The sequence below is a fragment of the Somniosus microcephalus genome, chromosome 24, assembly GCF_052327205.1.
Source record: "Somniosus microcephalus isolate GS21.2 chromosome 24, FLI_Smic_1.0, whole genome shotgun sequence".
Taxonomy (NCBI): domain Eukaryota; kingdom Metazoa; phylum Chordata; class Chondrichthyes; order Squaliformes; family Somniosidae; genus Somniosus; species Somniosus microcephalus.
The window spans coordinates 26769560-26796054 of record NC_141010.1 but is presented as its reverse complement, the minus strand read 5'-3'; the positions used below and the strand labels follow the sequence as shown (position 1 = coordinate 26796054).

The 26495-nt window shown below is 46.3% G+C and overlaps 1 protein-coding gene across 1 annotated transcript in view; it reads right to left on the bottom strand.

Annotated features, from left to right (window-relative positions):
* The window catches only part of mpp2b (MAGUK p55 scaffold protein 2b), a 667238-nt gene that overhangs the window by 419852 nt on the left and 220891 nt on the right, over positions 1–26495 (bottom strand). The window contains exon 2 of the mRNA XM_085966350.1: positions 10909–11033. Within this exon, the coding sequence (XP_085822476.1) occupies positions 10909–10939 (31 nt within the window). The 5' untranslated portion in view covers positions 10940–11033. The remainder of the gene's footprint in view (positions 1–10908; positions 11034–26495) is intronic.

Sequence of the window (26495 nt, the reverse complement as noted above, 5' to 3'; positions counted from 1 at the left end):
GGACTTTCAGAAGGCTTTCGATAAGGTCCCACATAAGAGATTAGCGTGCAAAATTAAGGCACATGGGATTGGGGGCAAGGTATTGAATTGGATAGAGAACTGGTTGGCGGACAGAAAGCAAAGAGTTGGAATAAACGGGTCGTTTTCCGAGTGGCAGGCAGTGACTAGTGGGGTACCGCAAGGATCGGTCCTAGGACCCCAGCTGTTCACAATATATATTAATGATCTGGACGAGGGAATTGGATGTAATATCTCCAAATTTGCAGACGACACAAAGCTGGGTGGGAGGGTAAGCTGTGAGGAGGATGTCGTGAAACTCCAGTACGATTTGGACAGGTTGGGTGATTGGGCAGAAACATGGCAAATGCACTATAATGTGGATAAATGTGAGGTTATCCACTTTGGTGGCAAAAACAGGAAGGTAGATTATTATTTGAATGGCAATAGATTGGGAGAAGGGGAAGTGCAAAGAGACCTGGGTGTTATTGTGCACCAGTCGCTGAAGGTAAGCATGCAGGTGCAGCAGGCGGTTAAGAAGGCAAATGGTATGTTGGCCTTCGTAGCAAGAGGGTTTGAGTACAGGAACAAGGATGTCTTGCTGCAGTTCTACAGGGCCTTGGTGAGACCGCACCTTGAGTATTGTGTGCAGTTTTGGTCACCTTACCTGAGGAAGGGCGTTCTTGCCATGGAGGGAGTGCAGCGAAGATTCACCAGGCTGATACCTGGGATGGCAGGAATGATGTATGAGGAGAGATTGTGTCGATTGGGCTTATACTCACTGGAGTTTAGAAGATTGAGAGGGGATCTCATCGAAACCTATAAAATTCTGTCAGGTCTGGACAGACTAGATGCAGGAAGGATGTTTCGGATGGCCGGGTAGTCCAGAACCAGGGGTCATAGTCTAAGGATAAGGGGTAAGCCATTTAGGACTGAAATGAGGAGGAATTTCTTCACCCAGAGAGTGGTGAACCTGTGGAATTCTCTGCCACAGAGGGCGGTGGAGGCCAGTTCATTAAATATATTCAAGAGTTGGATATATTTCTTGAGGCAAAAGGGATCAAGGGATATGGGGAGAAGGCAGGGACAGGGTACTGAATTTGGATGATCAGCCATGATCTCATTGAATGGCGGAGCAGGCTCGAAGGGCCGAATGGCCTACTCCTGCTCCTATCTTCTATGTTTCTATGTTTCTATATAAATCCACTGTGCACCTGGATTCTGAAAATAATGCAACGGCTTCAAATGTGTATTTTGGGGAACAAAAAATAAAACCAACGCCAGCAAATAATGTGCAATTTGGCTATTTTTAAAAATTGAATCCCTCAAGTGTACATGGCCTCAGCGTACAGATCACTGTTTGCCTTAAACCTCCACTCCAAGTAATTCACTAAATTGAATGTTAAACTGTAGTGTTCTTCCCTGTAGTAAAGATATAGAACAAGTTTATGAAGCAGCAGCATTAGATGATCAATACCACACTTGACTTTTTCTTCACACCTGCAGCCCAGCATAGCGGAGTAGCTCCAATTCTGCGTGCATCATGGGAGCTTAACAGTTCCAGATTGTCCATCCTTGAAAAAGCACTTTGTAAGGATGAGAAAATCAATTTGGTTTCAACTAATGTGCCAGCCCTTTAACCTTGAAGCCATATTCCCCACTAATGAACATGTTGCACCTAATTCAACAGTACAGGTGAAAACTGGGAACAGTTCAATGTTTTTCATCCTTTCAGGCCAAGAATCCTCAGAGAAATGTTTCCTTTTCAAGAGAATCAAACAACAGGAATAGAAACATAGAACCAATTAACCATTCAAATTCACCACGAAGCCTCCAATACTGGAGTGGAGAAGGAAGGGTACATGCATCGGCCAGTATAAAATTTTGCTTATAAACAGATGCAACAAGAGCCGGAAAAGGGACAGGCCTTTACTAGAGGTTCACTTACAGCATATTTAACCTTCATATGTAACATAAATGGAACATAGGAACATGAGTAGGCCATTCAGCCCCCTCAAGCCTGTTCCGCCATTCAGTTAGATCATGGCTGATCTGTATCTTAACTCCATCGGCGCCGTGATCCTTAATACCCTTGGCTAACAAAAAGCTATCAATCTCAGTTTTGAGATTGAAATGGTACTGAGGAACATTGATGTATCTGATCCAATATGAAGATTCATTTGCATAAACAATGGCCCAGTTTCTATATGCACTGGCCCCTGTCCAGAACCACAGGTACACGGGACATTTAAAAAGACAGCCATACCCCCTAGTGGCTGTGAGTCAAAGCATGGTACTGAGCTAGACAGACCAGAAGCCCCCAGGTTCAATCCCTAGTCTGTACTATGTTGGCTGATCTCAGCACTATAATGGACCTCTTGCGTCTCCTGAGAATTGGAGCATATGCGGGGGACACAGAGGTAAAACACAGTTTGTGGTCTCTAACCAGAGAGGCTAGCTGGAACGTGCATGTGCAGACATTACATCAGGGCAGGATTAAGCAAAACCTTCCTCCCCTTCCAACTATGGAGGAATAGTTAGCTGGTACCCACTGTCCAGCCATACACATGAAAAGTGGCCACCTAGGTGAGACACTGGAGTCCCACTGGTGTCTTCAGGAGAGGAAAAGAGGAAACAGGACAAACACAGGTACACAGAAATAACAAATAGAACAATCTAATAGTATGTACAGGTCTCAACTCCAATATAAGACAATAGTCACCACTTGTTAAATAAAACCATTCCCAGTCACTAAAATTTCAAACAATAAACCCCACCCTCAAAAGTTTTAGATTTAAAAATTGACATTAATTTGAAGAGTCATTTTTGCCCTCCTCCTTAAAATCACAATAAGCCTGTACTTTGTCCTGGAGAAGCTAGATCAGAGTTTGTGCTACTTTGGCATATCCATCTTCGTAATGGATCCGACACAACAAAGTTATACAGTAGTCACTGATCCACAGCCAGCAGCACCTTACGTTTCAAGAAGCTCTGCTCCAACAGACCTCAGACACTTTATTTAAAAACTCTAGTTGACCGTGTTGCTGCAATGCAGAAAGCAATGCAACAGCCGCAGTATAACTGCACTCCAAAATACAGCTCAGGCTACTGTGCAAGTTCAGGCTCGTCAGCTCTAAATTGGTTTGCACTCAATGAGTTCTTTCAAATATTAAAAAGGTAGTTAGGTGTTTATGTTTGGAGCACAGAAACCTTTCCACAAATAACTACTGGGAATTATATATTAGCAAATCAATAAGCTTTGTGAATACCTGAAAGTCCCACATTCCTAATCATATACATATTGGTGCAAAATCTCAGAACTACATACACATCTGCAAACAGTAACTGGAGGAGAAACAAAATCGACAGTAATAGGCAAAGGAAAACAACATTTTGACAGTTTAACACAAGACTGGAATCGTGGCAGAAACAAGGTTCTGAGCCTGGCTTCTTTTCACAAATGAACGTATCAATTCTCATCAAACACTCAATACCATCAACATTGAAGTCTGCAAAACAGACATTACAGCTATAAATATAACCAGGCTTCAGGTTTGCTTTAAGTTACTAGAATGAGTGGATGAGAAGTTCAATCATTTCAAGAGTAATAATGCAGCTATCTGAAAAAGCAATACAGACGTGGGAAGAGTTTCAAGCTAAATTCTCCAAATGATGTTGGATTGGTCCTCGTAGTTAAAAATTCAGAACAGATATCCAATTATCAACACAACAGCAACAACAGCTATATTTATATAGCACCTTTAACGTAGTAAAACATCCGAAGGTGCTTCACAGGAGTATTATAAGACAAAAGATTTGACACCGATCCACATAAGGAGAAATTAGGAAAGGCGACTAAAAGCTTGGTCAAAGAGGTAGGTTTTAAGGAGCACCTTAAAGGAGGAAAGAGAGGTAGCGAGGCAGAGAGGTTTAGGGAGGGACTTCCAGAGCTTGGGGCCTAGGCAATAGAATGCACGGCCACCAGTGGTTGAGCAATTATAATCAGTGATGCTCAAGAGTGCAAAATTAGAGGAGCGCAGGTATCTCAGGGGGTTGTGGGGCTGAAGGAGATTACAGAGATAGGGAGGGGCGAGGTCTTGGAGGGATTTGAAAACAAAGATGAGAATTTTGAAATCGAGGCATTGTATTAACCGGGAGCCAATGTAGTGACAGCACAGGGATGATGGGTGGATGGGACTTGGTGCGAGTTAGGACACAGGCAGCTAAGTCTTGGATCACCTCAAGTTTATGTAGGGTAGAATATATTCAAGAAAGAGTTAGATATATTTCTTAAGGCTAAAGGGATCAAGGGATATGGGGAGAAGGCAGGGACAGGGTACTGAGTTTGGATGATCAGCCATGATCTCATTGAATGGCGGAGCAGGCTCAAGGGGCCGAATGGCCTACTCCTGCTCCTATCTTCTATGTTTCTATGTAATGTGGGAGGCCAGCCAGGAATGCGTTGGAATAGTGAAGTCTAGAGATAACAAAGGAATGGATGAGGGTTTCAGCAGCAGATGAGCTAAGGCAAGGTGTAATGAAATCTGTTTGTCTTGGTCCTGTATTCGTTTTGCACTCATGTATATTACCCTCCCCCACTGTGTATAGTTTCACTTCCTCTTTCCCGACTAACCTGGGAGGTTCCAGGTCTTGGCTCTTGGCTCCGCCCCTGACTTCTCTTACATAAAGATCCCAGGATCTGTATGACTCATTCCTGTGAACCAGTCAGCGTGTTGAGATGTTAGCTCTGATCTTAGTGATTAAAAGCCAACTTGTTTAAGTCTATAACTTCTAGTTTTGTGGTTATTGAAGGCCCATCAATTTTAATCACTGAAGAATACTAGGATGGATCGACTCCTAAAACCAGAGCGTCTGGACTTGGATCCACATTCTGCTGAAGCATCAAATCAATTTGGACACTGGCTCAAATGCTTCGAACTCTTCCGCTAGTGAGGTAGATAAACTGAGTCTACTGACTACTCGCGTAAGTCATCGGATTTATTCGTTCATCCGGGACGCCACCTCTTACACGGAGGCCATCACTATCCTGAAGGCCCAATACCAGAGGCCGGTAAACGAAGTGTACGCCAGACATCTGCTGGCTACACGCAGGCAGCGACCAGAGGAATCAATGGACGATTTCTTACAGGGCCTAAAGGACCTGGTCCGGGACTGTAACTGCAAGGCCGTGACGGCCAACGCGTACTCTGACGAATTGGTCCGCGATTCCTTCATCACGGGCCTCAAATCGAATTATATCCGGCAGAGACTGCTGGAGAAGGAGGTCCTGGACTTAAAAAAGGCAGTGGCCACTGCGTGATCACTGGACGTGGCCCAGGAAAACTCTGACTCTTATTCTTCCAGCCATGCGGCCCTCACCGCCTCGTGCGCGCCGAGGGGGCCGCCATCTTGGAATCAGCCATCTTCCCCATCCAGGTCTCAGACCAGCTCTACGCCGCCGGAGTCCCCACACAGAAGTTCCCCCAGGAGTCCTACTACAGCGGCAATGTCTCGAGGCCCGAAATGCTACTTCTGCGGCCAGGCCAAGCACCCCAGACAACGATGCCCAGTGAAGGACGCTACATGCTTCAAATGTAAGAAAAAGGGGCATTTTAGCAAAGTCTGCAGGGGGAATCCGATTTCCAACTCCGTCACCGCCTCGTGCGTGCCGTGCGGGCCGCCATCTTGGGATCCGCCATCTTTTCCCGACTCAACGGCCGCCCAGGGCCCAACAGTGGCTTCGATCACGGTGGATCAATCCAGGCCACACCCGTTGACAAAATCCATGATGGACATACAGGTAAACGGGAATTTAACGAAATGTTTAATTGACTGTGGGAGTACCGAGAGTTTTATCCACCCTAGCCTGGTACGGTGGCACTCATTAACGGTAACCCCTACACGGAGCAAAATTGCTATGGCTGCTAAGCCCCACACTTCGGACATTTTGGGCTACTGTGTGGTAACACTGACTGTAAAAGGCACGGACTACAAGGATTTTAAACTCCTCGTGATGCCAGAACTCTGTGTTAATGTAATCTTGGGCCTGGACTTCCAGTGCCACCACGAAAGTGTCACGCTAGCATATGGCGGGTCCCAGCCGCCACTCACAGTCTGTGGCCTATCAACCTTAAAAATCAGCCCGCCCTCTTTATTCGCTAATCTCGCTCCGAACTGTAGGCCCATAGCGACCAAAAGTAGACGGTACAGTCTGGAAGACAGACACTTTATCAAGGCGGAAGTGGACAGACTCCTGCGGGAAGGCATTATTGAATGCAGTACCAGCCCGTGGCGTGCCCAAGTAGTCATAGTTAAAAATAGCGAAAAGAAACGGATGGTAATTGACTACAGCCAGACTGTTAATATTTATACCCAGCTGGACGCCTACCCTTTACCCCGCATATCAGAAATGGTCAACCAGATTGCGCAATACCGAGTCTTCTCGCCTATCAACCTCAAATCCGCGTATCACCAGCTCCCCATTAGAATGGAGGACCGCCCATACACCGCCTTCGAGGCGAACGGGCGCCTCTACCATTTTCTCAGAGTGCCCTTCGGGGTAACAAATGGGGTCTCGGTCTTCCAACGTGAGATGGACCGCATGGTTGATGAGAATAAACTACAAGCTACCTACCCCTATCTGGACAATGTCACTATCTGCGGGCACAACCAGCAAGACCACGATCTAAATCTTGCGAGATTTTTAAAAACTGCCCTAAAGCTGAATCTAACCTACAACGAAGACAAATGTGTCTTCAACACAACCCGTCTCTGTATCCTCGGCTGTGTGGTGGAAGATGGGGTAATTGGACCGGACCCTGACCGATTACGCCCCCTAAAGGAACTGCCCCTGCCACACAATCCCAAAGCTTTAAAAAGGTGCCTGGGATTTTTTTCGTATTATGCCCAATGGGTGCCCAATTACTCTGATAAGGCACGACCCCTCATTAAATCGACGTCCTTCCCACTATCAGCTGAAGCTCGGGAGGCTTTCACCAGTATTAAACAGGACATTGAAAGGGCTGCAGTGTGTGTGCAGTGGACGAATGCATTCCCTTTCAAGTCGAAAGCGATGCGTCAGACTTTGCCTTAGCTGCGACCCTCAATCAGGCTGGGAGACCTGTGGCCTTCTTCTCCCGAGCCCTTCAGGGACCTGAAATCAGACACTCTTCTGTCGAGAAGGAGGCACAGGCTATAGTGGAGGCAGTGCGGCACTGGAGACACTACCTAGCCGGCAAACGTTTCATCCTGCTCACCGACCAGCAGTCGGTGGCTTTCATGTTTAATAACAAAGGGGGAAAATCAAGAATGACAAAATACTCAGGTGGAGGATCGAACTATCCACGTTCGACTATGATATTATGTGCAGGCCGGGAGCCCTTAATGAACCCCCAGACGCCCTATCGCGGGGAATGTGTGCCAGCATTCATACTGACAAATTACAGGGTCTCCACAACGACCTCTGTCACCCAGGGGTCACCCGACTATACCATTTTATAAAGTCCCGCAATCTGCCCCACTCCATCGAGGAGGTCAGGGCAATGACCAGAGCCTGCCGCATCTGTGCGGAATGTAAGCCTCGTTTCTACAGGCCTGACCGTGCACACCTTATCAAAGCCACATGGCCATTCGAGCGCCTAAGTCTGGACTTCAAGGGACCCCTTCCCTCTGCCGACCGTAACGTATACTTCCTCAATATCATTGATGAATATTCCCGCTTCCCCTTCGCCATTCCCTGCCCAGACATGACCAGTGCCACGGTCATCAAGTGTCTCTGTAATCTATTCTGCATGTTTGGCATGCCGAACTACATACACAGCGATAGGGGGACGTCATTCATGAGTGACGAGCTGCACCAGTTCTTGCTCTCGAAGGGGATAGCCACTAGCAGAACCACTAGCTACAACCCCGGGGTAATGGGCAAGTGGAAAGGGAGAATGCTACTGTTTGGAAGGCTGTCCCGTTAGCCTTAAAGTCAAAAGGCCTTCCGACCTCCCGCTGGTAGGAAGTCCTCCCAGACGTGCTCCACTCCATAAGGTCTCTGTTATGTACTGCCACTAACGCTACCCCCCACGAAAAGATGTTCATTTTCCCCTGGAAATCCACCTCGGGCATATCTCTACCCGCGTGGCTGACGTCTCCGGGGACAGTACTATTGCGGAAGCACGTGAGAGGCCATAAAACGGACCCCCTTGTGGAAAAGGTACAGCTCCTCCATGCAAACCCTCAGTACGCCTATATCGAATACTCTGACGGGCGAGAGGACACTGTTTCCATAAAAGACCTCGCTCCCTCGGGGAGCGGAGAGAACGATGGGAGACTACCCGATGAAGACCTACACTACAAAGAGACAGGACGCCCAGAGGTATCAATACCCAACTTTAACCTGGAGGACACTGCAGATAACCTGGAAGACACTGCGGAGGCCCGGACAGCAGAGGAACCAGAATCCACTCCCCTAGAGGCACCCCAACTGGCTTTGCGCCGATCACTGAGAACTGCAAAACCTCCTGACAGACTCACTTATACCAACTTTTAAGAAACATCACCCCGATGGACTAAATCTATAGAAGGGGTGAATGTAATGAAATCTGTTTGTCTTGGTCCTGTATTCGTTTTGCACTCATGTATATTACCCTCCCCCACTGTGTATAGTTTCACTTCCTCTTTCCTGACTAACCTGGGAGGTTCCAGGTCTTGGCTCTTGGCTCTGCCCCTGACTTCTCTTACATAAAGATCCCAGGATCTGTATGACTCATTCCTGTGAACCAGTCGGCGTGTTGAGATGTTAGCTCTGATCTTAGTGATTAAAAGCCAACTTGTTTAAGTCTATAACTTCTAGTTTTGTGGTTATTGAAGGCCCATCACAAGGGCAGAGACGGGCGATGTTACGGAGGTGGAAATAGGCGGTTATGCTGTGGATATGTGGTCGGAAGCTCATTTTAGGGTCAAATATGACACCAAGGTTGCGAACAGTGTGGTTCAGCCGCAGACAATGTTAGGGAGAGGGATGAAGTCAGTGGCTAGGGAACAGAGTTTGTGGCGGGGACCGAAAACAGTGGCTTCGGTCTTCCCAATATTTAATTGGAGAACATTTCTGCTCATCCAGAACTGGATGTCGGACAAGCAGTCTGACAATTTAGAGACCGTGGAGGGGTCGAGAGAAGTGGTAGTGAGCTAGAGCTGGGTGTCATCAGCGTACATGTGGAAACTGACGCTGTGTTTTCCAGATGATGTAGCCAAGGGGTAACATGTAGATGAGAAATAGGAGAGGTAATGATGTGGGAGCAGGAAGAGAAGCCGTTGCAGGTGATTCTCTGGCTACGATTAGATAGATAAGAGTGGAACCAGGCGAGTGCAGTCCTACCCAGCTGGACGATGGTGGAGAGGCATTGGAGAAGGATGGAGTGGTCAACTGTGTCAAAGGTTGCAGACAAGTCAAGAAGGATGATGAAAGATAGTTTACCTTGGTCACAGTCACAAAGGATGTCATTTGTGACCTTGATGAGAGCTGTTTCGGTATTGTGGCAAGGGCGGAAACCTGATTGGAGGGATTCAAACATGGAAGCAGAGTATTTCTTGTGTTTAACTTGAAAAGGACTTGAAAAGGTAGAAGTTATGCTACTGCTATACAAAGCCCTGGTTAGACCACAACTGGAGTACTGTGAGCAGTTCTGGGCACCACACCGTAAGAGGGATATATTGGCCTTGGAGGGAGTCCAGCATAGATTTACCAGAATGATACCTAGACTCTGAGGAGCGATTACACAAACTAGGGCTGTATCCCCTGGAATTTAGAAGGTTAGGGAGTGATTTTTATCGAAGTTTTCAAGATATTAAGGGGAACTCTTAGGGTAGATAGAGAGAAACTATTTCTGCTGGTTGGGGAGTCTAGGACTAGGGGGCATAGTCTAAAAATTGGAGTCAGGCCTCTCAGGAGTGAAGTTAGGAAACACTTCTACACACAAAGGGTGGTTGATGTTTGGAACTCTCTTCCGCAAATGACAATTGATGCTAGATTTTAAATCTGAGATTGATAGATTTTTGTTAACCAAAGGTATTAAGGGGTATGGGGCAAAGGCCCATATGGAGTTAGATCATGGATCAGCCATGATCTCATTGAATGGCGGAACAGGCTCGAGGGGCTAAATGGCCTAATCCTGTTACTATGCACCTTATGTGGGGCATTAACAACAAAATAGTTTAAATTGGGTTAACAGCCCCATTCCCCTCCCAGGAATACCAGGCCAGTTCAAAAACAAGCAGTTAGCAAGGTTAACTGTTTGTGAAGATAACAACATGCATATCTAATTTATGAACCCTGGTTCACAGCTACACCAGCCAGCACGGTGGCATAGTGGTTAGCACTGTTGCCTCACAGCGCCAGGGACCCGGGTTCAAATCCGGCCTTGGGTGACTGTGCAAACTCCACACAGACAGTCTCCCTGTGTTTGCGTGGGTTTTCTCCGGGTGCTCCGGTTTCCTCCCACAGTCCAAAGATGTGCGGGTTAGGTTGATTGGCTATGATAAATTGACCCTTAGTGTTAGGGGGATTAAATACGCGGGGATAGGGTGGGATATGTGTTGGTGTAGGGGTTACGGGGATCGGGTGGGATATGTGTCGGTGCAGGCTCGATGGGCCGAAATGGCCTCTATCTGCAGTGTGGGGTTTCTGTGATTCTGTGATATAGCACCTTTAATGTAGTAAAATGCCCCAATGTTCTTCAGAGGAGCGTTATCAAACAAAATAAAAAGCTAGGGAGAAAACCAACGAGAGTTAGAACAATCTATTACATTTACTTTCCTAACACAAGACCCGGAATGGCAGTTTACTGTATCCAAGCACAAAGCTAATGCACCGAGACTTTTCTAAGATAACCCTGCTGGCACAACAGGTTTTGTACAACTCACCTGCGTCCGAATGAGCTGAAGCCACAGGCATTTTGACACCTGTCCTCCAAAGGTGAAGATTCTCCAGTTGGAGTGATAATGATGGATTTCTACAGGTTGTTTTTATTCTTCATGCAATCAAACAGCTGGAAAAAAGAAGGTACAGTTTAACTGGGGCAGAGTTAATGAGCTAGCAACTGCACAGCCACTGTGCTGTAAATTTTAGGATTCTATGAGCATGGAGCAATATTTCCGGGTGAAGTCTCAGTGACCTTTTTGTAAAATTACTGGGCAGGCATTTCAGGCCTGCATTTCCCAGTTCAAACTCCCTGGCTGTGAAATTCCAGGGGATCACCTGCAAGGGGGATGGAATTTGGAGATGGCTCCACTTCTGCCTGGATTCTGCCCCATTAATCTAATCGGGTAAATTCCTGGGGGAGAGGGAAGCAGTTTTCCGCCTGACCCTTCCATATCAGGCGGGAGTGTCCAGGGGAATTCATGAGCTGCACCAGGAATTCCACCCAGTGTGCCCTTATAGGAGCGTCTCAATGGAACGCTCGCCAACTGACAGAACATAAGAATATTAGAATCAGGAGCAGGATGGCCTACTCCTGTTGGCATGAGTACCGTTAAGGCCCTTAGAAAGCCCCCAGATCTTACCTAGATTACAGTAATCGATCCAGGAGGGGATTGTTTATCTTTTCTAAAGAAGCATGGCTCCTTTCTGAGCTGACTGAACACATACCTGTTTTTCCCTTCGGAAAGCCTCAGAGACCCAATTGTGGATTAGGAGCGTGATGGAATACTCTCCACATGCCTGGACAAGTGCAGCTCGGCACCATCCAGGACAAAGCAGCCCGCTTGATTGGCACCCCATCGACCACCTTAAACATTCATTCCCTCCACCGCGGCTGCAGTGTGTACCATCTACAAGATGCACTGCAGCAACTCGCCAAGGCTTCTTCGGCAGCACCTCCCAAACCCACAACCTCTACCACCTTGAAGGACAAGGGCACAGGCACATGGGAACACCACCACCTCCAATTTCCCCTCCAAGTCACACACCATCCTGACTGGGAAATATATCGCCATTCCTTCATTGTCGCCGGGTCAAAATCCTGGAACTCTCTACCTAACAGCATTGTGCGAGTACCTTCACCACACGGACTGCAGTGGTTCAAGAGGGTGGCTCACCAGCACCTTCTCAAGGGCAATTAGGGTTGGGCAATAAATGCTGGCATTGCCAAAGATGCCCATGTCCCGTGAATGAATTTTTTAAAAGGGTGAGCGCCACTGATGTTCCCTTACAAGCACAGGTAGCCCACGCTGGTCATGTACATGACCCCGGCTTGCGATTCGGCATGGAGTTGGCATCCTTCGTTCTGGGCACTTCTGCCGACAGAGCAGGGTCATTGTAATTTTGGTCCTTCCCTGAACCCTCTCATTACATTAAATATGGTGTCATTTCTAGACCACGTAATTAAGACAATTGAGGAGTGGCTCCAAAAACCAATTACAATGTTGTTGTGCAAATCATCAGGACAATGAGTAAATGTGAAGCTCTCATCAGAAAGTTGGCTTCTCTGTTAATCATCTAACAGTTAGTCTTGAAATGTCTGCACCCGAAACAAAACTCCATGATTTAGCCAAATGCTCAAGGAAACAGATTCTCCTAGGGTAGGTAAAGGCAGCAGTATGTATACAATTAGAAAGACACATCTGATGTCCCAGGGTTACTCCAACATTTTGTAGAGGGCCACAATCCCAATTTATACTGATTCCTACAATATCGAAGAGCTGACAGGCTGTGGATAGGAAGTCCAGAAACATGGGCTACAGATTATGGAATGAGGTGCTCTGTAAATGGTTACCAGATTCCATTAACACCCAAGTTCTTCTGGTCATAAAGCCGATAGTAACCCATTCATTTTAATTGATCACCACTGGCAATACAATGGGAAAACCCAGATGCAAGAGTTCAAAAATCACAGATTATTATGAGCAAGGAAAAGTAACATCAATCTTTAAAGTTTGCCTATTATTCTGTAGCGAATAAAACTTCCAAATTCTTCTGGCATTGCACACAATTATTTGTGCAAATCATAACACCCACAATTGCACTCAAACGGAGGCAATTTGATGTAGATTTGGCAATGGACTTCTAACAAACTTATAAAATGTCTACATTGATTTGCTAACAATAGGAGCACAATCTATTAAATGTTCTGAGCACTTCATGAATAAAAATACAATTAGGGAAAGAAATGCATAACCAAACAATCAGGAGTGCAGCCAAACCTAAATATGTCTTCAAGTAATGAAATGGTCCTTCAAACTGTGTGGATACCATCAAGTGAAGTTACACAATACAAGCAAACTAATGGAGGCAACGACTTGAAGTCTTTAATTTGGGAACATGCTGTTACATTGTAATTGTTAGATGTAATTAAAAAGTTGCCTCTTTTCTTTCTCTTACTTGCATGCTCAGTGAATTATCCCAAAGCACAGCTGCGGTGAAAGCAATTAGTTTCTTTGAACTAAGCTTTTCTTTCCTCATACACTTTTTCTCAATATAATTCTCTCTGATCTCTGCAAGTCGAGTAATTTTTCACCAAGAAGTCAACACATTTGTCGTCAGTGACACGACCACATGCAGCTCCAGGCATACCACAAAACAAGTGTAAAATAGAAACATTTCGGAGGGTTATCTAGCAGGATATCTTAGTATTCACAATATAACAGAATAGCACTAACTCTAATGGTCTTCTGAATGTTGGCCTTCCAGCACAAGGTCAACAAGTTAAAGAGATTAATTATCATGCTGATTATTTTGGAATGCTGAATCAGATGAGGATTTCTTTCTACCTGTAAGCATCAATGTCCAGTATGGCCCGTGGAACATGTTAAAGTATTTATTTAAATCAGTTATAGTGATTTATAACATAATACAGTAAACTTTTGTTTAAATGGCACTTAATCATCCGGAATTGTTTAATAACCGGCAAAATAGATAACCGGTAATCTTGCCGAATCCATCCAGCACTCGTTTTTCTGAGTCCGAGTTTCCCGCGGTGGCCGAGTTAGTCAGTGGTTTTTATTTTTGCGTGTTAAAAATTGCCTACCTCTCTGTTATCCAGAATTTTTCCATCAACCGGCACCATCCTGGTCTCGTAGGTGCCGGATACGAAAGAGTTTACTGTATTGTGCTTTGGTCCTAGCTCCAGGTCAAGTTAGCTAATCTCAGCTGGAGTGGCAGTTTGGACCAGCAAGTGGCTGAGGCAAGAGATCAGCCATGGTTCCTGCTGTCCAGTGACATTTGCTGGATAATGTACATTTGGACAGAACTGGGCTCAGCTGTGATCCTCCAACTCCCCCCCGCCGCCAATGCCAACCAGCTGCATTACGACATGACCAGTCAGCGCTTTGGGTGCCTGAGTTAGCAGATTAAAATCAAGATGGCTCCTCCCCCACTCAGTGTCACCCTGCCTACCCAATTCCTGTTACGGCTGCTACACAGTGGGCATTCTGGTGGGATGAGGACTTCCTGCTCCAGTATGCAGCAGCTGAAATCACCAACAGGAGCAGCAACAGGACTTGGGCAGGAGATCCAGAGGGTTGATCAGGGGAAGGAATTGGGTGGATGTGGGGTGAAGGCAGGGCGGGCGGAGGAAGAGAAACCAGACGTGATTCTCTGGGACGGGGTTGGGGGTGGGGTAGGAAAGGAGAGGGAAACCAGGAACAGTACTTTGGGATGTGGAAGTTAGAAAAGTACCAGCATTAGCTGAGTTTGCATAAACAGTGCCAACATGAACTGAGGTGGGGGGGGGGGAAAGGAGAGTGCCAACTAACTGAGGGGAAGGGAGAAGAGTACAATGTTAAATTAAATGGAGAGAGAGGGAGAATAGTGGGGTGTGAAGAAGAGTATCAGTTTGAACTAGAGGGAGGGTAAAAGTGCAAGATTGAATTGAGTAGCGGACAAGGGAGAAGAGTGCCATGGGGATAGAGGGTAGAAGTATGAATTGGGAGGTATGGAGGACAAGCTCAGTGAGCTCAATGGACGATTGAAAGGGCACAAGATTGCTGAACTGAGTTCAGAGGGTCCCTTTAAGAGCGGGGTGATGGTGGGGGGAGGGGGAGAAGGTTTGGACAATAACTGTGGAGGTAGCTTTTGAGGAAGTGATGGTCTGTTAAAAAAAAAAATGATATTTGGCTTTTTAAGATTAAAAATCTTAACAATTTTGTAGAGTACAAAAGTTAATCAGAATTCCCCACTTTTAATGTAAATTTCACAGTTCTGTAGAAGAGCATGTTCCATGTAGCGTTACATAGAATTTACAGCATAGAAACAGGCCATTCGGCCCAACTGATCTCCTCCCACCCTACTTCATCTAACCCCATCAACATAACTCTCTATTCCTTTCTCCCTCATGTACCTATTTAGCTTCCACTTAAATGCATCTATGCTACTCGCCTTAACTACTCCATGTGATAGCAAGTTCCACATTCTAACCATTCCCTGGGTAAAGGTCTTTCCCCTGAATTCCTTATTGGATTTATTAGTGGCTATCTTATATTTATGGCCCCTAGTTTTTGGACTCACCCACAAGTGGAAACATATTCTCTATGTCTACCCTATCAAACCCATTCATAATTTTAAAGACCTCTATTAGGTCACCCTTCAGCCATCGTTTTTCTAAACAGCCCCAGCCTGCCATTCATGACAGTTATAGAAACATCGAAGATAGGAGCAGGAGTAGGCCATTCGGCCCCTCGAGCCTGTTCTGCCATTTAATGAGATCATGGCTGATCATCCAAATTCAGTACCCTGTCCCTGCTTTCTCCCCATATCCCTTGATCCCTTTAGCCTCAAGAAATATATCTAACTCCTTCTTGAATATATTTAATGAATTGGCCTCGACTGCCTTTTGTGGTAGAGAATTCCACAGGTTCACCACTCTCTGGGTGAAGAAATTCCTCCTCATCTCAGTCCTAAATGGCTTACCCCTTATCCTTAGACTGTGACCCCTGGTTCTGGACTCCCCTGCCATCAGGAACATCCTTCCTGCATCAGTCTGTCCTATTAGAATTTTATAAGTTTCAATGAGTATAACCACTCAGTTCTGGTATCATCCTTGTTAATCTTTTTTGCACCGTCTCCAGTGTCTCTATATCCTTTTTGTATTATGGCGTCCAGAACAGTACACAGTACTCCAAGTGTGGTCTAACCAAGGTTCTATACAAATTTAACATAACTTCTCTGCTTTTCAATCCTATCCCTCTAGAAATGAAGCCCAATGCTTTGTTAGCATTTCTTATGGCCTTGTTAACCTGCGTCACTCCTTTTAATGAAGTAGAACATGGGAAGAATAGCCTGGGGTGTAGCATTTGGACTGAATATGTAGAATTCTAAATATACTGCCTGCAGCTTTGACTGCAATGACCCACAGTTAATCAGACATGGTTCAAGTCCTTTACCTGACAATTAATGTTAATTAATTAAAAGTCTTTCTTCTGGGTAATTGATTATCTGTTGCTGCTGGGAGAAGGGAATTTTAAACATAAAGGCCGGAATTTTCTGGGGTCCATGCGGGCGCGATTGGAGGCGGGTCAGGAGGGAAATTTGAGAAACCTTGGAGTGGGTCGGGAAACCTCCGTCATCTTGCCCCCACGCGCCTTTCCCTCAGGCACGTTTGCCAGCGGGGGAGCGACCCGAACAGCAGAGGCGGCCGAGGTAATGGAGATCATTATGAGGTACTTGTTAGACCCTTAAGCATCTTTTTAATCCTACTTTCAAATTTCCCTGGATGAGCACGGGAATCACACAGCTCAGGTACCACGTCTGTAAACTTGAGACAAAAGTTGAGTGGCCATTGATGCACTTCATTAGTGCACAGCATGGAAAGTACAATAAAAATTCCCACCTGACAGCTGGTCACTTTCCTAAGGCAGATGCAGTTGCTGACTGCATTGTCAGCAGAGCTGTAGCTTTCTAGAGGTTGCAAGTGTTTCCAGCAAAGTCAGTATCCACTGTCACCTCATTGATAGAAACTATCACACCATTGACAGATTGCTTCTGTCATCTCTACTTGTCCTGCCATCTATTACATCAGCATGGGTGCCAGTTATGCTCTCTTACCTTGGTCCTCAGAATCGGTCCCCGATGAGCCCCAACACCAGCAGCACCAACAACACCACCACCAACCTTCTCCTCAACCACTTGATGCTGCACAAGACAGAGGGCATCAGCGCAGGGCTGCACCGTGCCGGAGGCGATACCCCCAACACAGGGTATACAGGCAGAGGATGAGCTTCCTCAACATGATGGAGCAGCAGTGCCAAAGGAGGCTCAGGCTATCACGCCAGGTTGCCGCAGATATTTGCAGTTTGCTGGAGCAAGACCTGCAGCCCAGAGGAGCAGGTGGACACACCTTACCAGTGGCTGTCAAAGTCACCAGTGCCCTCAACGTCTTCACCGAAGGCTCCTTCCAGGGATCTGCAGCAGACATTTGTGGCATCTCATAGTTAGCCACCCACAGATGCCTCTTTGACAAGTTAGCCAATTATATCAACGTTGCCACCGATGAAGCCAGTTTTCTGAGCAGGTGTTCAGATTTGCCACTCTAGCTGGCTTCCTTCAGGTGCAGGGCCTCATCAACTACACACATGTGGCCATCAGGGCACCCCATCATCACCCAGGAGTCTTTGTCAACCACAAGAGCTTCCACTCCCTCAATGTGCAGTTTGTCTGCACCTATAGTAAGGTCATTATGCATGTGCGTGCCAAATTCCCCGACAGCTGTCATGACTCTTTCATCCTGCACCAGTCCACCCTCCCTCAGCTCTTCGCTCCTCCAAACAGACTTTCCAGCTGGCTGCTTGGAGAAATGGGCTAGCCACTGAAGACGTGGCTCATGACACCCTTGAGGAGACCCCTACTGAGGCCGTGGAGAGATATAATGAAAGCCATACATCTACCAGATGTGTCATAGAGCAGACAATATGTATGTTGAAAATGCGCTTCAGATGCCTTGACAGATCTGGAGGAGCCCTTCAGTACGCACCAGAATCATCGTGGTCTGCTGTGCCCTGCGCTGCATGAGGAGCAAGGCTCCGAGAGCACAGCCTCTTCAAAAGGAGGAGGAGGAGGAGCAGGAGGAACCTGCAGTCCAGATCCCACCAGCACCCAAGCACATTGCTGTCCGGGAGGCCAGGGACGGGCTCATCATGGCCAGATTTACTTAACTTTAGGCATTGCACCCATATGGCTGCCACATGCTGCTCTAGGCTCACCTCACAACACCATAAAGCATCCCTACAATGACGACGCCATTCCTTTCACACTGGCCACCATTGCTGGAGGTAACGTTATGTCTCACCATTCACTCCAACTCACTAAGCCACTTCCAAAGTTGCACGCAAATTTGTCCAGTGGTGAAAAGAAATAGTTTTAGGCGTGACATCACAGTAACAGAAACTTTACAGAAACATTTATTAAAACACCCAAGTGGCTACCCTTTGTGCATCTACTTGTGTTTCATCTTTCTCTTACATGTGATTCTATGAGATGCTACCCCTGTGGCTTCAGTAGAGGTAGAGGCAGGCTGCTCACTTTCCTGCTGTGACTACATAGACACTTTTGGCAGACATCCTCTGGGTTTTGGAGCCTGTGATGGTCCCGTCAAAGTCCGCTCCTCCTGCGACTGTGCAGGGGCAGGCTCGGCCACCGCGATCCGAGGAGCCATCTGGGGCTCTGATTGAGGGAGGGACAATGGGGTAGAAGTGTGAGCGCTTTGAGAGGAGCCCTAACTTGCAGGTCCACTCTCACCATCATTGCTCTCATGGGCCACCCACACTTCCCTGCTAGCAAGGAGCTGGCGAGCACCTTGCTACACAGCAGTGAGGCCATGAGGACCCACGTTTATGTTGACATCCCTCCAAGAGAGGAGGTCAATGAGCCTCTGCCATCTATCCTCCATTGATAGCCATCTATTCTCCATAGAGACCATGTTCTCCTGTGAGTGGCGCATTAGCTGCTCCATGCAGGTGGCCATCCTATCCATGGAAGAGCCTACAGTCGCCATCGCCTGTGACACGGTGGTGCTCATGTTGGAGATGGATCCTCCATTCTCTGCACATTTGCAGACATTGTGGTCGCAAAACTTGTCAAAGCCTCCTGCACTTCTTCCTGCACCTCCAGGATCGTCCTCTTTCTGGGTGTCCCCCGAGGCTCAGCGTCTGCATGCAGCTGAGCAGAGCTGGGAGCGTCCTGCACCCTCCGGCGAGGAGTCTCCACTGCTGTCACTGTCTCCAACATCTCTTGCTCACTTGTGAGTTGTGATGGACCTGGTCACAGCACTACTTTATCTCGCGTAGCACCCATCGAGGTGTGCGTATCTGCGCTGGTGCCGGGTGTGCTTGTGTCTGGTGACGGTGCACCCTCAGAGGCTGGAGACTCCTCTGAGGAGTCGTCTTCCTCTTCCTCCTGGACATTGGGGGGGATGCTCTTGATGGACTTGTGGGAGAATAAAGAGACGAGTTAGATATGTCATATCAAGAATGGGTACCGATACGGGTATGCACATGATGAACATTCACTGGCTGCTGACATCAGTCTCCCTACGAGTGACTGCTGTATGCCATGTTGTTATATGAGATGTAATTCTGTCACCAGGTTACTGAGATGTCCCCCTCTCTCCGTCTCCCACCTCCAGCTGCTCTGCGACTTCAGGCACTTCCAGGGTGACCTCCTCTGCTGCTGTTAAGGTGGCCAGTGATGAAGGGCCAACTTCGGTTCTCTCCCTCTCCCCCTTATTGTGGGCTCTTTTCCTGCAAGGAGGGAAAGAAGAGAGGTTTGAGTGAGAGTGATGGAATGAGTGTAAGGAATGGATAGGTAACATCTGTAGTGCGAGACTATGAGGGAGTTGGGTGGCAATGTCAAGTGGCCTCCTTGTGTGTTGTTCATTGGTATGATTGCATTAGGATGAGGCGGAGTGTGAGGGGTGGCTAGTAAGATGGGGATGTGAAAATGTAGATAGAGAGGGATGGGTGGACGTGTAAGGTATGTTGGTGTGAGTAATGATGTGCAGAAGCAGGCTTGGGAAGGCAGAGTGATGGGGATGTGATGACAGGCACAGCAGGATGAAGTTGAGTGTGGTTTTGCACTCACCTTTCCTGATCTAATGAGATAATTGAAGCATTTCCAGCAATGCACTCAGGTCCTCCTGACCACATCCCTGCTGTTGATCTCCTCTGCTATTTGGAACCAGGCTCCTTTGGTCCACTGGAGTGGTCTCTTCCGCCCATCGGAAGGGAAGAGGACCTCCCCACGTGCTCCGACTCCCTCCACAAGCATATAGGGGGAGTCATCCAAGAACCTGGGTGCTGCCCTCTGTCTCTGTGCAGTTATGTTTAAACTCTTTGTCACACTGCAATGGTGCAGCGGAGTGCCTACACTATCCTAGAGGAACCTTCAAATGCAATGTGACCATGGCTCCTTTAAATATCCCGCCTGAAGATACGACATTGATGACGTCATCAGGCCCGCACCATTTAATAGGGCCGGGTAACACGCAGGGCGGGCTTAATAGGCGCCATTAACAGCAAGTCAATCTCAGGAGCGGAATGGAATCAGGAACGGGGTCACGACCCGACACGGCGACTGCCCGCACCCGACCTGCCCAGGTACAGAAAATTCCAGACAAAATTGTTCCCACAGTGAATACTTTCAATACCATTTGAAACTATACCAAATGAAGCATTAAAAAACCAAAGATCTGAGGAGACATGCCCCTGGACTCCCCGCCCCCTTGAAAATAAATCCTGTACCTTCAATATTTGTACTGCCTTCAGGCCTTTGTGTAGTTAAGTTTTTTTTTCTCCCCTATACATGAAGGAAGAGCAGTTGGGTGTACCTACAGCTTAAGCTAGAAGACCATGTCCCGCTGCACTTTCAACGCAATTGCTTATTTTCATGTCACAGGGTTCTATTTAGGCCCCATTGTGAATTGTCGGAATTTTGACACAGTCTCCGTTTATTGAAGCTTTTACTCATTTTCTAGGTCGACATGCATAACTGAATAGCCTGCCGAAACTCCTATTTTAGAACTGGGCAGGTACTTGGGGCTTCTGACTCTCATGGGATCAAACCCCAGCAGCAATCACTACCTTTAGGGAAGGAGAAAAGTAGTTGGGAGGGCGAACATTTTAAAAAGATAACAGAAGTTCCCTAAATTGTCTTAAAATACTGAAAACATAATATTAATAGAAATTCCGTTGGAAAAATCTCCGCCTGGGCCAGAGGACTCCCGGGAGGCAGAGAATTCCATTGCTGTGCCTCTTCAAACTGCCGGTGTGCAGGGCCCGCGTATCCCAGGGGCGCAGGTAGTTTGCAGCGTCCCTGGGATCACGTGGGCCATGGGGAGCCAATCAGAGCAGGGAATCTCCATTCATAGATTTGACAGGAAGACCCGTCAAATCTATGAATAGAGATCGCCCCCAAAACATAAGTAAAACTTCAAATAATTTTTTTTAAAACCTGCTTTTACAGGCGCAACAATTGTAAGTGTTTTCTGCGGGCGGAGGGTCTCCAAAAAACAGAACTCTCCACCTGCAGAGGCCCTTCTCCAGGGCAGCCGGAGGATCTGTCAAGAGCTTCCTTGACAGATTGGAAATGTCGGTTTCCAGCGCATGCACTGTGCATACTCATCCATAGGGACTGGAATTTCTGCCAATAACTAGGCAGGATCTAGTCAGATATTCAATATGTCTGATTGTGTTGATTTACTGGGAGTCCCTTATTTATTGCGTTCACGATCACCATAATAGTGGAAAAAAATACAGATGGTACAATTAGCATGTATTTCATGTATCACAACATCATCAAATATTTCCAGGCTACAAGTAGCTAAACATTCCATCTGTGACAAACACATTATGCACACTTACTTCCAATTAATATTAGCATTCCACCGAGAAAATGACATGCAACCATGTCATGTTTGAAGGAAAATTAAAAATATCATCACTCAATAGCACCCCCTGGTGATTACATTATGTATTATGCCACAATTTAAAAAAAATCTTTCACTAATCTTTCACATCAGAAAAGTTTAGGAAAGAGGGGCAACTAAAATTTCGGTGACAGAAACCAAGCACTAAAATCATCGAGAGATTAGCTCACAACTACATTTTGAAATATATAGCAAAAGATCTTAAGACGGATGGAGTTAGGATTTTTTATACAGTTTTGATTGTACTTTGTTAGACCCACCGTGCATCAATTGCCTGCGATAAAATCTGAATCACGGGGTATAGTCAAACTTAATGGTGTTACAGTGTCTTTATATTGTACGTCAACAACCTGGAACCAAGCTCTCGGAAACAAGTTTGTGAACTGAAATAATTGCCTGGGCTCAAGTTTGCCAATGTGGTAAGTGTTTTGATCAAGTCATTTCTTAAAAAGCTGTGGAAATTCTTAGTGAAGTGTTGAGTGAAGGGAGGTAGGAGAACATGAATTCAAGGGTGATACAATCAAACTAGGAAAAGAGTAGGTGAATGAAGGGATATGAAGGGATGTGAAGGAAAATATTACAGTGTGCTCTGACGAGTTTCATTAAACTAAGTACCTGAAAGTTGGCTCAATGCTATGAAATCACAATCAGGAACCTCAGTTCAATATTAAGTAATGGACTAAGATGGGTATTTGCCAAATGATGAAGTTCCAACGTGAAAAGACTGCCTTTTCCCACTTACCCTAGTCAACTATGGCCCTTCTGAGTGAAGGTGACAATTCTTTGCTGAATTGTGGATAGTTTTGTGGTGTGGCCAACCTCATTTACAGAAGAGCTTTACATCCCAATCAGTCTGAGCAGAGTTGAATCTAGATTTCCAACCATGCTATTTTTAAACCTTATTTTTGAATATTAACTGAATATTTTATTGATTTTGTTGTCAAGATTTACTACATTTATGAAATACAAATCATTTTTAGACAAGGCTTTAAATGCATCAATTTGAAAGCTGGAGATGTTAATCGATTATGTCAATTATGCAACAACTATACACTTTGAATATAGAACATTTGAACATTGACTAATCCTCCAACTTGCCCTCCAAGAGGTGGCTGACCCCCATTTGGCACCTCCCTCAGATAACAGGGCTGTGATTAGGAATTTGTTCAGATATCACGGGTAAGAAACCCTACTGGCACAATACATCAGAGTTCCAACAGGCCACCCTGTTTACAGTGCATTTCATTTTACAGATCAGACCACAACGGCCATCACCCCTGGAGGTGATTGGAACGCTAAATCAGGCGCTACACACCTCTCTTAAGGTGCTAACGCCGAGGAGCGAGGCACTACCTCAGAGCACTTTCAAAACTCATGTGATGTCAGTCAGTAATGGAACACAAGACACGCTGGCGCTGGCCAGTTCTTAAAAGGGAGGGTCGATCTTGCTCTCCAGCCACACCCTGCTCATTGCAGCCTTGAATCTCGGCCTGGAGAGACCTGTACATCAAATCTGCTGGAAAGAACGATGGAGAGGCCCAGGGAAAGAGCTCAGAGTGCAGCCCCCAAAGTCTCTTCTAAATCGATGCAAGGAAGGTCAAATCAAAATGAACCTGCAAAGTGCTGCTCAGTACCCAAAACTCCTTCACACAGCGTTGAATCTCTCCAGAAGTCTCTCTCTCTCTCTCTCTCTCTCAGAATGCGTGGTGCAAAAATGTCGCCGACAAAAAAAGGCAGGAAGCATTCGCCTTTAAATAGCGCTCCCCCATCCCTTCCCGACTGCAAAACGCTCCCCTCAACCTGTCGTTGCTAGTGGCAGGCGTTAAGGTAGGGGGTGCCACTCAATATCCGGTCCGGGGTGTTGCACGCTCGACTGACGTCACGATCTCCGGGCGCAGGAGATCATGGCAGTAGTGTTTAGCGCCGCCGCAAAATGTCGTAAATTTCGCGAGCGGTGCAAACATCGCTGCGCCAGGGCGCTAGTTGCTTTGCGCCCCATTAGCGCCCTCCTTAGGGCACTAACGGGAGGCGCAAAGCAACCGAATTCTTCCCCCAATGTGTTTAAAGGGATAAAAGCTGAATGGACGTCATCACTTTCTTCATAATAAAATCTAATATGATGTTATGTGTCAAGAAGTTATGAAGTTCAGTCAGTGTTTCTGAAATTATGGCAGGATATTCAAACAATATACATCTAGTTTTAGTCCAAGAACTTTTGATTATAATTTGTACTCAGAATGGAAAAGAGATTTGAAATCTTACAATTTGGTACTAAATAAAACGCTTCGCTCACTCACAATAGAACATCCAGTTGGGAACATTAAGTTGGGAAACAGACTAATTTTCTAAAAAACCCTTTCGATTAATCAATCATTACCATAAAACAATGCAATGCGAGATTGATTTGAATGACCAAATTCTAGATCTCAGAGGGGTTAAATATAGTACCAGTGGAAGGAGGCTCAAATATGTATGGAGGGCTCAGATATCCCAACTGACCCATGCAAATTCATCGGAAGGTCAAGGATTTCAAAAGGACCGCAGCATGATAAAATTATACAGCAAATCGTGTGTAATTATTATCCAGAAAATCTGCTGCTGAATGTTTTATGAATAGCATCAATCAACTCGTTGCTGTGGTTAGTGTAGTGTGTCCCTCATTAGAAAGAGAAAAGAACTTGGATTTCTTTACATTTCTAACTAATAACTGCTCTAGAGAGTTCAAAACCAGCCACGAGATAAGAATAGCAGCCAGTTCAGAAGCTAACTAGATTGAATTAAATATTTTTGTATTTATTGCCAGTCCGGGGTTAGGAGGCTTTAAAAAATGAAGCATAAGAGGGTCTAACCTTCCATTATTGAACATGGCAAATCTCTCACTTCTAATGCAGTAAGGGAAAAGGCTATAAATACTGGCATCCACTATTGAAGGAAAGGAGTTGCCTTAAAAAACTGAGTTAAGCTCATCAAATGTACAATTGCCGAGTGCAGGCCAAACAATTTCAACAAACAATTTGCATTTATTAGAGTACCTTTAACACATTAGGGGGGAAAAATTCAGTATCGCCCCGTTTGGGGCGCCATTATCGGCCGTGCGCAAAGTTTAGCGCCTGGCGCTAATTATCGCCTCCGACAGCAAACTTGGCTTTTATCGCCCGTGGAGGTGATTGGAGCGCTAAATCAGGCGCTTCACACCTGTCTTAAGGCGCAAAGCCCGAGGAGCGAGGCGCTACCTCAGAGCGCTGGCGAAGCAAGGAAGTGCAAATCAAAATAAACCTGCAAAGTGCTGCTCAGTACTCAAAACTCCTTCACACAACATTGTATCTCTCCAGAAGTCTCTCTCTCTCTCTCTCTCAGAATGCGTGGTGCACAAATGTCACCAACAAAAAAAGGCAGGAAGCGGTCGCCTTTAAATAGCGCTCCCCCAGTCCCTTTCTGACTGCAAAACGCCCCCCTCAACCTGTCGTTGCTAGCGGCAGGCGGTAAGGCAGGGGGCGCCACTCAATATCCAGTCCGGGGCACTAACGGGGCGTTATGCACTCGACTGACGTCACGATCTGCCGGCGCAAGAGATCGTGGCGGCAGTGTTTAGCGCTGCCGCAAAATGTCTAGTTAATTTCGCGAGCGGCACAAACATCGCCGCGCCCGGGCACTAATTGCTTTGCGCCCCATTACTGCCCTCTTAAGGCACTAACAGGAGGTGCAAACAACTGAATTTTTCCCCCTAAGTGCCCCAGGTTGGTGGGAGGGGGGTGGTGCAGTGCGGTGGAAAGGGATACGGAGTATTAGTAGCTGCAGGAGAAGAATCAGGGGAGGTGACTGAATGCATGGTCAAAGAACTAGGTTTGAGGAGGCTTTTGAAGACGAGAGAGAGGCCGCAAAGAAGAGGGGTTTAGAGCGAGTGTTCCAGAGCGTTGGACCAGGATGGCTAAAGGCTCTGCCACTGATGTTGAAATGGCAAAAGAAGGGATGCAAATGAGGCCGGATTCAAAAGCGTGCACACTGAGATGTAGGTTCTGGTGGAGAGTGCAGTGTTAAGATGGTGCAAGGCTATGGAGGGATTTCTAAAAGAGGACAAGAATTTTGAATTTAGTGCACTGGGGGATGGGAAAGCCAATGGAGATTGGTGAATAAAGGAGTGAACGAGAAATTGGAATGGACAAGTTGGACTTTATGTAGGATGGAGGATGGGAGGCGGACAAGGAAAGCACTTCAGAAGTGAAGACTGGAAGTGACAAAGGTTGATAAAGTTGTAGAGCTGGGAATAGGTATCTGTAGGACTAATAATTCAGTTAATCTAACATTCTGGTATAGCCTTTCACTTACTAATGGTGCTGGAATGGTTCTTTATCTTAATGCACTATTTCCCCTTCTTTTACTTCCATGGTGTCAATTTGACTTAGCATAACTCCAATACCGGGCTCCAGCCCCATTCCAGGTCTCCAGCACACAATCTAGGCTGACACACCAGTGTAGTTCAAGAGAGTGCTGATGTAAGAAAACTACTAGGCACTTGGTCTAAGCGTTAAACAAAGCTTTAATCAACTGTGTTACAACATGGAGGTCTAGTTGTGTCCTTCACTAGTTCCTGTTAAGAAA